This window comes from Lepus europaeus, chromosome 8 (assembly GCF_033115175.1).
Source record: "Lepus europaeus isolate LE1 chromosome 8, mLepTim1.pri, whole genome shotgun sequence".
In the NCBI taxonomy this organism is placed as follows: Eukaryota; Metazoa; Chordata; class Mammalia; order Lagomorpha; family Leporidae; genus Lepus; species Lepus europaeus.
The window spans coordinates 48,906,292-48,919,490 of record NC_084834.1 but is presented as its reverse complement, the minus strand read 5'-3'; the positions used below and the strand labels follow the sequence as shown (position 1 = coordinate 48,919,490).

Below are 13,199 nucleotides of genomic sequence, written 5' to 3'. Positions count from 1 at the left end.
TCTCAAACTATTCAAAACAATCGAAAAAGAGGCAATCCTCCCAAATTCTTACTATGAAGCCACCATCACCTTAATTCCTAAGCCGGGAAAAGATGCAGCATTGAAAGAGAATTACAGACCAATATCCCTGATGAACATAGATGCAAAAATCCTCAATAAAATTCTGGCCAATAGAATGCAACAACACATCAGAAAGATCATCCACCCAGACCAAGTGGGATTTATCCCTGGTATGCAGGGATGGTTCAACGTTCGCAAAACAATCAACGTAATACACTACATTAACAGGCTGCAGTTGAAAAACCATATGATTCTCTCAATAGACACAGAGAAAGCATTTGATAAAATACAACACCCTTTCATGATGAAAACTCTAAGCAAACTGGGTATGGAAGGAACATTCCTCAATACAATCAAAGCAATATATGAAAAGCCCACGGCCAACATACTATTGAATGGGGAAAAGCTGGAAGCATTTCCGCTGAGATCTGGTACCAGACAGGGATGCCCACTCTCACCACTGCTATTCAATATAGTTCTGGAAGTTTTAGACAGAGCTATTAGGCAAGAAAAAGAAATTAAAGGGATACAAATTGGGAAGGAAGAACTCAAACTATCCCTCTTTGCAGATGATATGATTCTTTATTTAGGGGACCCAAAGAACTCTACTAAGAGACTACTGGAACTCATCGAAGAGTTTGGCAAAGTAGCAGGATATAAAATCAATGCACAAAAATCAACAGCCTTTGTATACACAGGCAATGCCACGGCTGAGGAAGAACTTCTAAGATCAATCCCATTCACAATAGCTACAAAAACAATCAAATGCCTTGGAATAAACTTAACCAAGGATGTTAAAGATCTCTACGATTAAAACTACAAAACCTTAAAGAAAGAAATAGAAGAGGATACCAAAAAATGGAGAAATCTTCCATGCTCATGGATTGGAAGAATCAATATTATCAAAATGTCTATTCTCCCAAAAGCAATTTATACATTCAATGCAATACCAATCAAGATACCAAAGACCTTCTTCTCAGATCTGGAAAAAATAATGCTGAAATTCATATGGAGACACTGGAGAGCTCGAATAGCTAAAGCAATCTTGTACAACAAAAACAAAACCGGAGGCATCACAATACCAGATTTCAGGATATACCAAACAGCAGTTGTTATCAAAACAGCATGGTACTGGTACAGAAACAGATGGATAGACCAATGGAACAGAATAGAAACACCAGAAATCAATCCAAACATCTACAGCCAACTTATATTTGATCAAAGATCCAAAACTAATCCCTGGAATAAGGACAGCCTATTCAATAAATGGTGCTGGGAAAATTGGATTTCCATGTGCAGAAGCTTGAAGCAAGACCCCTACCTTTCACCTTACACAAAAATTCACTCAACATGGATTAAAGACTTAAATCTACAACCCAAAACCATCAAATTATTAGAGAGCATTGGAGAAACCCTGCAAGATATAGGCACAGGCAAAGACTTCTTGGAAAAGACCCCAGGAGCACAGGCAGTCAAAACCAAAATTAACATTTGGGATTGCATCAAATTGAGAAGTTTCTGTACTTCGAAAGAAACAGTCAGGAAAGTGAAGAGGCAACCGACAGAATGGGAAAAAATATTTGCAAACTATACTACAGATAAAGGGTTGATAACCAGAATCTACAAAGAAATCAAGAAAATCCACAACAACAGAACAAACAACCCACTGAAGAGATGGGCCAAGGACCTCAATAGACATTTTTCAAAAGAGGAAATCCAAATGGCCAACAGACACATGAAAAAATGTTCAAGATCACTAGCAATCAGGGAAATGCAAATCAAAACCACAATGAGGTTTCACCTCACCCCAGTTAGAATGGCTCACATTCAGAAATCTACCAACAAAAGATGCTGGAGAGATGTGGGGAAAAAGGGACACTAACCCACTGTTGGTGGGAATGCAAACTGGTAAAGCCACTATGGAAGTCAGTCTGGAGATTCCTCAGAAACCAGAACATAACCCTACCATACAACCCAGCCATCCCACTCCTTGGAATTTACCCAAAGGAAATTAATTTGGCTAATAAAAAAGCCATCTGCACATTAATGTTTATTGCAGTTCAATTCACAATAGCTAAGACCTGGAACCAACCCAAATGCCCAGCAACAGTAGACTGGATAAAGAAATTATGGGACATGTACTCCATAGAATATTATACAGCAGTAAGGAACAATGAAACCCAGTCATTTGCAACAAGATGGAGCAATCTGGAAAACATCATGCTGAGTGAGAGTGAATTAAGCCAGTCCCAAAGAGACAAATATCATTTGTTTTCCCTGATCGGTGACAACTGAGCACCAAAGGGGAAACCTGTTGAAGTGAAATGGACACTATAAGAAAGAATGAACTGATCAGCTCTTGTCCTGGCTCTAGATGTACAATGTAATACTTTATCCTTTTTAGTATTTGTTGTTGTTGTTGTTCTAGTACTAGTAGTTGAACTCTGTAATTAACACACAATTATTCTTAGGTGTTGAAATTTTAACTGAAAAGTGATCCCTGTTAAATTTCAGAGTGGAAAAAGAGAGGGAGGAGATGCACAATTTGGGACATGCACAATCAGACTTGCCCCAAATGGTGGAGTTAGAAATGTGCCAGGGGATTCCAATACAATCCCATCAAGGTGGCATGTACCAATGCCATCTCACTAGTCCAAGTGATCAATTTCAGTTCACATTCGATGGCTCCGATAGGTCTAAGAGTCAAAGGGATCACACAAACAAGACAAGTGTCTGCTAATACTAACTAATAGAATCAAAAAGGGAGAGAAAGATCCAACATGGGAAGTGGGATACACAGCAGACTCATAGAATGGCAGATGTCCTAAACAACACTCTGGCCTCAGAATCAGCCCTTAAGGCATTCGGATCTGGCTGAAGAGCCCATGAGAGTATTGTAGGCATGGAAAGCCAAGATACCATGGAAAAGAAAAAAAGAAGAAGATCTAAATGAAAGATCTCTGCGAGTGAGATCCCATTGGAAAGAATGGGGCCATCAAAGAAGGAGGTACCTTTCTCTGAAGGGAGGAGAGAACTTCCAATTTGACTATGACCCTAGCGGAATAAGATCAAAGTCAGCGAACTCTAAAGGCTTCCATAGCCCTGGCAACTCATGACTAGAGCCTAGGGAGATTACTGACACCATGAACAGGAGTGTCAAATTGTTAAGTCAGCAACAGAAGTCACTGTGTACTTACATCCCATGTGGGATCTGTCCTTAATGTGTTGTCTAATGTGCAGTGATGCTATAACTAGTACTGAAACAGTATTTTTACACTTTGTGTTTCTGTGTGGGTACAAACTGATGAGATCTTTACTAATTATATACTGAATCGATCTTCTGTATATAAAGATAATTGGAAATGAAAAAAAAAAACCTGGTGTTAAATTGGAAATGGCATAGAAAATTAATTTAAAAAAATATTATGTAGGATCTCTGTCTTTAATGTGCTGTACACTGTTATTTAATGCTATAACTAGTACTCCAACAGTATTTTTTTTCACTTTGTATTGCTATATGGGGGCAAACTGTTGAAATCTTTACCTAATATATACTAAACTGATCTTCTGTATATAAAGAGAATTGAAAATGAATCATGATGTGATTGGAAGGGGAGAAGGAGCGGGAAAGGGGAGGGTTGTGGGTGGGAGGGAAGTTTTGGGAGGGGGAAGCCATTGTAATCCATAAGCTGTACTTTGGAAATTTATATTCATTAAATAAAAGTTTAATTAAAAAAAAAGAAAAAAAAAATAAATAAAAAGGTGAAATTCGTAAAAAAAAATAAATATCTTTTTATAAATATTGACTTCAGTGAATTCTATCTCCTAAATAACAATTTACCCTTCTTTCTTAATTTTATGATCTCTGTCATGAATCTCAAGCTCTGTAATATTAATATAGCCACTCCTCTGAAAAATAGTATGTATTTATGTATCTATAATATTTATAGGGAGGCCCATGGTGCAGCAGGTTAAGCTGCTGCTTAGGATATCCACATCCAATATCAGAGTACTGGTTTGGTCCTGGCTACTCTACTTCCAATACAGCTTCCTGCTAATGAACATGGTAAGGCAGCAAACGATGGCCCAATTATTTGGGTCCTAGTTACCCATGTGGGAGACTTGGATGGAGTTCATGGCTCTTAGCTTCAGTCTGGCTCAATTCTGGCTGCTGTAGCCATTTGGAGGAGTGAACTAGTAGATAAAAGATTTGTGTCTCTCCTTCTCTGTCAGTCTGCCTCTCAAATAAATAAATAAATCTTAAAAATATATACATTTGAGGCAACTATGTCAAAATGTTAAAAACTTAAGTGTATGTGTGCTGATGGAACTCTTCCTTATACTTTTCTATATTATTTGAAATATTTTTAAAATAAAAACAAAAAAACTTATCCAATTTTTACAACTGTCATCTATTCAAGGATTCTAACTATTGCACAAATACAATCAGTTTTTCCCAGAGCAGGAAGTCAGATTTAGAGTTATATAGCTAGTAAGTACCAAAGCTAGAATTTAAATAATTTTATTCATCCGAAATCTAAACCCTGACCTTTTGCTGATACTCTCCTGAAACTTATCAATTACATATAAAAGAACTAGAGTTTGTTATTTAATGAATATTTTCAAATATAGCATTAAAACATTATCAAATGTTTCTCTTCCTTCTACATATAAATAATTAACCAAAACAAATCTTACATTAATCTGCTTAGGGATGATGAGGATGTTTTCTTGAATTAGGCTCAGGTGTCTAAAAATAAAAATTTCTTTATAAAGTTGTTCCCAATATTATTATTTAGCTTCTGATTTTTACATTTAGGGGGCAATAAAACAATGAATTTTCTCCTAATAACTCCCTTTAGCACTTAAACCAAAATAAATCAACAGTAAAATATATAGAAAATTAAGCTACAATCATCTAATTGTCTTAGAAATGGAACATACCTTCTTTTGCATCTGTGCCTGAAGATCTTCAGTCACTTTAGTTAACTCTTCCACTTTTGCGGATGCAACTCTAAGATCTAACTTGGCTTTCCTGAAAAGCAGAAAGTAAATTAATGAACATTATTTTCAGATCGTAAAGAATAAAAAATTAGGAGACAACTACGTTTTATAATATCAGTACTAACTCTTGTGTACCTAAATATGGATCTGAGGAATAAATTCTAAAATTACCTTATTATTTATTACTAACAAAATATATGTGGGAGAGAGTAAAGAAGAACAAACATAGCTGAGTGGGGAGGGGTGCAAAGGTGGAACCACAAATACTTTATTTGGATAAACAATACTTTACAGAAATAATTTGATATATTTAATTAAAAACAACTTTATCATCTTTTTTAATTATTTATTTTTTATTTTTTGACAGGCAGAGTGGACAGTGAGAGAGAGAGAGACAGAGAGAAAGGTCTTCCTTTACTGTTGGTTCACACTTTAATGGCCGCTGCGGCCGGCGTGCTGCGGCCTGCGCACCACGCTGATCTGAAGCCAGGAGCCAGGTGCTTACCCTGGTCTCCCATGCGGGTGCAGGGCCCAAGGACTTGGACCATCCTCCACTGCATTCCCGGGCCACAGCAGAGAGCTGGACTGGCAGAGGGGCAACTGGGACAGAACCCGGTGCCCCGACCGGGAGTAGAACCTGGTGTGCTGGTGAGCAGGCGGAGGATTAGCCTATTGAGCCGCGGCGCCGGCCAACAAGTTTATCATCTTGACTAGTTACCTAACACGAGTTTTTGTCCACCAAGTAGCATATTTTTAGGTTTATAATTTCTTGAATTTATGATTAGAGAAATATTGAATATATATTACAGAATTTACGAAAACAAACCTAAGCTTCAATATCTTTTCATTCTCTGAATACCAGAAGTATATATTATGTAACCACTTAATCCAGTCAATGAAAACATTGTCCAATGACAATGTAATATATACTTTTTTCAGAGACTGTGGTTATAATGAACAACATAAGCTCGTGTTTTGAACATTCTAATAAATTTGATTATCTTTCTGATGCTCCATAGAAAATAATTTTAGAACAATAGTATGAGCTTATTAAACAGATTATTTTTAATATCATATGGATTCTGTGTGAACACAGAATATTCAAATTGATTATATATTAGGAAAAGGCTACTTTAGTGTAGGAGCTGTCCCTATTTGCTTATTTACTACTTTAAATGTATTTAAATGTAAATAACAATACTATTTGACTTAATAGGAACTATCTGATGAAAAGTTTACAAATAAATGCTACTTTATTTAATTTTGACTCTTCAGTATTCATATATATATATCACCTATTAGTATAAAACAACAGGAAATACATATCTAATAATATCATAATTATGAGTAACTTGGAACAGCTGTAAATGGTTTGTAATAATCTTAATTAACACTCACAATAACTGTGAATTAAGGAATATTATAATATCAAACTGAAATGGAGGGGAGTGAGGTTGATAGAGGTTTACCAATATGCTCAAGAATTTACAAAAAGTTGCCGGCGCTGTGGCTCAATAGGCTAATCCTCCGCCTGTGGCGCCGGCACACCGGGTTCTAGTCCCGGTTGGGGCACCGGGTTCTGTCCTGGTTGCCCCTCTTCCAGGCCAGCTCTCTGCTGTGGCCCGGGAGCGCAGTGGAGGATGGCCCAAGTGCTTGGGCCCTGCACCTGCATGGGAGACCAGGGTAAGCACTTGGCTCTTGCCATCAGATCAGCGTGGTGCGCTGGCTGCAGCGCACCAGCCGCGGCGGCCATTGGAGGGTGAACCAACGGCAAAGGAAGACCTTTCTTTCTGTCTCTCTCTCTCTGTCCACTCTGCCTGTCAAACAACAACAACAACAACAACAAAAGAATTTACAAAAAGTAAAAACTGGGATTCAAGCAGAACCCTCTACTACATACTATCAAGAAAAGATCCTAATATTTTATAAGATTTAGTATTTAAAAATGCTTTGTTTTAAATAAACCCAGATTATAAAAAAATTAAACAAAATTGACTTTCTTCACTTGCAAAATGATTCACCAAATGACAAAATAAAAACAAAAGAAAAAATCCATCTTACATCATTGCATGCAAAATCCTCCTTAACCTTACAGATAATTTCAGGAGTACATCTATTATGTAAACCAGTAAATGAATCTATCAATTACAAAATCCTACATATTTTAAAGGGAAAAACTTAAGGAATAAGATATTTAAGTTGTGATGATAAAATTGAGAAAATGATGATAAGTTGTGATGATAAAACTGGATAACCATGGCAATTTGGGTCTTTACCTTCGTAAATGATTTAATAATTCTCATTGACTTGTTTCATGGGCTTGCCAACAGGTCAAAATAGATAAAGTACTTTCAAGTGCCCATTAAAATATAAATAAATATGTAAATGTAAGTTCACATGTAGCATGATCAAGGCAAAACAAATCTGTTGGAGACACAGAAACAAGTTGCAATGTGGAGAACACAAAAGTCAGGAAGCTATTTTGTTACTAACTCGTAATGTGGTCTAAGGCAGTTCGCGTGACATAATAGATGTCTCAAAGACCTCATGTCCAATTACAAGGAGGAGGATTAGGTAACCTGCTTTGATCAAAAATTCTATAATATATTCTTTCTTCATTTCTATCTAATATTCCTGAGTATATTTCTAAATTGTCTCTCAATTACACATTCAAGTTTCACATCCATGGCTGAACTACTAGCCCCATCATCACTTCCAAAATTATCCACCATTGATCTCTTTAATTTAATCTATATAATATGTCTTATATGTTAAAAAAAGTTCTATAATAAAAAAATTCCTGTTTAAAAATTATTTCTGGATTCCATACTTTTTTTTGGCACAAATCTACACTTCTCTACGTGGCAAATAAAGCCAGTCATTAGCCTTAACGAATGTCATCTTTTGCCAACTCACTCCCAGATAATTTATATTCCTAGTATAACAGACTACTAACTCATTGTTTCCTAAATACATCTTTGCTTCTTTTTTTACACACTCAATTTAGCTGGACTTCCTTCTCTTTTTTCTGACAAATTCCTCAAAAGTTTTCCTATCTTAAGTTTCTTTAACTTCTCTTAGGCAAAAGATTCTACAATTCCAATCCTTATAATATATAACAGATGGCTGTATTATAATCACTACTGTAGGAGTCCTCCTCTGTAGAGTTTTAAATTCATTAAAAAACAGAATGTAAAATAATTGAAGGCAAGCATCAAATCTTGTTATTTTTAAACTCTCAGGAGACAGCACAGAACCTGGCACATTGTAAACATGTAAATCTATCACTAGTGAAAAAGAGGGCAGGAGGAGAGAGGAAGAGGGAGAGGGAAAGAAAGAGAGAGAGAGAGAGAGAGAGAGAGAACCAGTCAGAAGAAAACCTTTATCTTAATGCTTTTATTTAGTATCTTATATACTCAATTTGATATTTATATGTAGAGAATCCTAGAATAATAATTTTGTGAACAGTTCTTACAAATATATATCATCTCATACTAATTTGGAAAAGAATCTCTCTTTTTTTTCATTTATTAAACTTTTATTTTATGAATATAAATTTCCAAAGTACAGCTTATGGGTTACAATGGCTTCCCCCCTCCCATAACTTCCCTCCCACCCGCAACCCTCCCCTTTCCCGCTCCCTCTCCCCTTCCAATCACATCAAGATTCATTTTCAATTCTCTTTATATACAGAAGATCAGTTTAGTATATATTAGGTAACGGTTTCAACAGTTTGCCCCCATATAGCAACACAAAGTGAAAAAATACTATTGGAGTACTAGTTATAGCATTAAATAAGAGTGTTACTGGCGCCATAAACTAGAATGTCAATTTGTTGGGTCAACAACAAGAGCCACTGTGCACTTGCTCCTCATGTGGGATCTCTGTCCTTAATGTACTGTACATTTTGATTTAATGCTATAACTAGTACTCAAACAGTATGTTTCACTTTGTGTTTCTATGTGGGTGCAAACTGTTGAAATCTTTATACTAAACTGATCTTCTGTATATAAAGAGAATTGAAAATGAATCTTGATGTGAATGGAAGGGGAGAGGGAGTGGGAGAGGGGAGGGTTGTGGGTGGGAGGGAAGTTATGGGAGGGGGAAGCCATTGTAATCCATAAGCTGTACACTGGAAATTTATATTCATTAAATAAAAGTTAAAAAAAAAATCAAAAAAAAAAATAAGAGTGTACAGCACATTAAAGACAGAGATCCTACATAATATTTTTTTTAATTAATTAATTTTCTATGCCATTTCCAATTTAACACCAGTTTGTTTTTTTTTTTCAGGAAAAGAATCTCTTAACTACATAAAAAAAAATCAGGCACTGTACTTAGATTTAATTTGTAAGTCATCAAAAGGAAGAATAGAGGAGGGCATTCAGCCTACTGGTTAAGACACCCACAACCCATATTGGGGTGTCTGGGCTGATACTTGCCTCCAGCACCTGACTCTAGTTTCTTGCTAATGCACACCCTAGGGGACAGCAGGCAATGGTACAAGTACTTGGGTTTCTACCACCCAAAATGGGAGCCCTAGATAGGGTTTCTAGCTCCTGGCTTTCATCTGACCCCACCTTGGCTGTTAAACACATTTGAGCAGTGAATTGGTAGATGGGTACAACCTCTCTCTCACCTTTCCTCTCTTTCTCTCTTTCTCAAATACATAAACAAAAGGAGAAATATTCTGAAAGCATTTGAACTATTATATTCTCTAAAGCACTAATACTATGTTTTGTGAGTGAAAATAACTGGTAGTTTTATACATATTAATTCATTCCCACATTGTTCCACAGGGTAGTTAGAAAATGTGGTTCTTTATATTTATTTCTGCTAGCTATATTAAACAAAATTCTAGAATAAAAGTCATAACATTTTTCTAGATCTGGCTTTTACCACTACAAAAAAATGTGAACTGGATCAATCAACTGAATATAACTATCAGAATCTGTAAAATGGAAATAAAAGTAATCTTCCCATATAACTCACTGAATGATAATAAAGTTCAACTAAGCTTAAAGCAAGTACTTTAAAAAAATTTAGTGTATTTTATACAAATGTAGCTATCATCATCATCTTGCCTTTTATTAGATTAAGTTGTCAGGAACTGTGTACTGTAGCACTGATTTGCAGCTGGACTGGGAAAGCTCTAGGGATGCCAGAAAATCTGGTCTTGACTCTTAGCCAATCTATGAATAGAGGGATTTATGATGTGCTGTTTAAAGTATGAATATCTCCTGGCAACATTCAAAGTTGATTTTTTTTTTTTTTACTGTTGATTTTCAGCTGGCTTAGACAGCTATGTGACCAAATGGGCAAACAAACAAAAACTCTGATGGGAACTTTAGCTTGGGGTACACCCAAAGCCAAGATTAGATCTTAATGGTTTAATCTGTAGACAAAGTATGTCTCCGGATGAATAAAGACATTAGGACGTTTATGCCTGGATGTTACATGGACCTATGAAGCTTTCTTGCCTGTGATAGTTTTCCTGCTGCACGATATGATTACCCTTAAATAAGTTTTCTGAAATTAAATTCTGGGAAGTTTTTTATGAGTCTTTGCAAATATTTCAACTTGTGAATTCTTTGAACAAATCAACAAAAATAATTTAAATTTCATTTTATAAAGCAACTAATAATATATTCATATCAATCACATACAAATGTTTTAAATATATGTCTGCTTGTGTATGTAATTTTATAAAAGTCAAAAACAATTTTCATCTCAGGAAGATGAATTGGAATACAGAGTACTAGTTAAATATTAACAACCTTGATATAAAAACTATCCAAGTATTTTGTTCTTGTTGCTCCAAATATTTTAAATTAAAAATAGTTTATTTATTTGAGAGGCAGAGACAGAGGGGAAGATTCCACAGCATCAGGCTAGGTCAAAGGCAGGAGCTGGGAATTCAATCCAGCTCTCCTGTCTTAAGAAGCCAACTTCTTGAGCCATCATCTGCTACCTCCCATGAAGCATATTAGCAGGAAGCTGGAATCAGGAGTAGAGCTGGGCCTAACCCAGGCACTCTAGTATGGGGTGTGAGTGTTCCAAACAGTGTCATAACTGCTGTGCCAAATGCCTGTTTCCCAAATATTTTAAAGGACATATCACTTCATTTTTGTGCATGTTTCTTTATGAATCAATTTCAAATTTCTGGGAGATTTCATTAATGTAAATTTCAATTACTTAGAATATTACAGAAATTTGAATTAAACTTATCGAAATCAAATTTCACTCTTCCAAGCAAGGCATAATCAAGAATAAGATAAAGAATAGAACATTAGATTTCAGTATACAATCAATGGATACAGAAATTAATATGCTTCAATTATCAATGCATTTTTGGAGATAACATCAAATACTATGAGTCAATTTTAACATCAATTTTTGTCTGTTTCCTCTTGTACTCTCTGAACATGGGAATTTCAGGAATAACTATAAATTGTTTTTCACACCATGAAAAATGATAAGATTCTATGCGAAATAAAACCCAATATTTACTGATTTGGTATTTATTCTTTTTCTGCTTTAAAATGAAAGAAATGCAGATGTTAGGTACTTTACTATGTACTTCTATAATTACCCATTAAAATAAAGCCAACAACTCATTCTTAAAGACTTTAGAAAATGCCCAAACATAATTTTGGTAAAGGTGTGAACTTAAAAAATCATCAGTGTTTTTAGGAAATTTTATTTTTGTTTTTTTGCTTCCCAATTTAGAGTGGCAGATTAATGATTAAGTGTATTCCAAAGATGGAAGCCTGATGATGAAATTACAAAACAATATACATTAATGATCTATATCCTGAGCTTCAAACTTTTTAAAATAAATACAATTACTTTTTAGTGTTTAGATATTTCATTTGTGTACAATTTATATACAGTTTAAGCTAATTTAAATTTATGTGCAATTTAAGGTCATTCAAAATTTTAATTTCTATATTAGAATATAATTTTGGGGGCTGGCGTTGTGGCATAGCAGGTAAAGCCGCCAACTGTAGTGCCTGCATCCCATATGGGCGCTGATTTGAGTCCCAGCTGCTCCACTTCTGATCCAACTATCTGCTATGGCCTGGGAAAGCAGTAGAAGACGGCCCAAATGCTTGGGCCCCTGCACCCACGTGGGAGACCTGAAAGAAGCACTGGGCTCCTGGCTTTGGATAGGCGCAGCTCTGGCCGTTGCGGCCATCTAGGGAGTGAATCAGCGGATGGAAGACCTCTCTCTCTCTGCCTCTGTCTCTCTGTAACTCTGCCTATTAAGTAAATAAATAATCTTTAAAAAATGTAATTTTCTATACTATTACTAGTAGTTGTAGTTCTTGATACATTATGTGCACAAAAGCAAGCTTTTTTTTTTTTTTTCAACTATTTATGTACAGGCTCTCACTGAGACTTGTTTATTCAGAATGCCTGCAGAAGGTTCATGATTGACTTTGTTTTCCAGGATCTCTTTTTGTGTTCCTGAGGTACATCAATGTCTTATATCTCACAAAAAAGTACACAAATTGACATGTTTCTGTTCTTGTAAATAATGATCACAAATATAATTCTTAGTCATGACAACGGGGAGAAAACATCAACTCAGTCTATTACTTAGTAGGTTATTGAAGTCTGTAATATAATAGACATGTTTACTGCCTGCAGTATCTGCAATACTGTGGTAATGGAACACAAAACACAAGATAGGTGAGATATAGTAATCCTTAGGATGATCACAAAGTACACTTTAAAAAAAAATATTTTATCTATTTACTAGGCTGTTAGAGAGCGAGAGCAAGAGCGGCAGATCTTCCACGTATGAGTTCAGTCCCCAAATAGCTGCAATGTGTGAGGCTGGGTGGGCAGAAGCCAGAAGCAAAGCACTCCATCTTGGTCTCCCATGTGTGTGGCAGGGGCCCAAGCACTTGGGTCATCCTCTGCTGTTTTCCCAGGTGCATTAGCAAGGAGCTGGACTGGAAGGGGGGTGGGCAGTGTTGAAGACAACAGCTCAACCTGCTACCCGACAGTGCTGCCCTCACAAAACATACTTAAGTCAACACAGAAGATTAAAATAAAAGCATTATGATTTTGAGTAGGTAGTATTTTTGCATTTAGCAGAGAATATTGAAGTGGGAGGTATTTAAAAT

General features: G+C 35.8%; 1 protein-coding gene across 1 annotated transcript in view; it reads right to left on the bottom strand.

Moving 5' to 3' along the window:
- SCLT1 (sodium channel and clathrin linker 1) overlaps positions 1-13,199 on the bottom strand; it is a 308,272-nt gene that overhangs the window by 136,383 nt on the left and 158,690 nt on the right. The window contains exon 10 of the mRNA XM_062199088.1: positions 5,005-5,095. Within this exon, the coding sequence (XP_062055072.1) occupies positions 5,005-5,095 (91 nt within the window). The remainder of the gene's footprint in view (positions 1-5,004; positions 5,096-13,199) is intronic.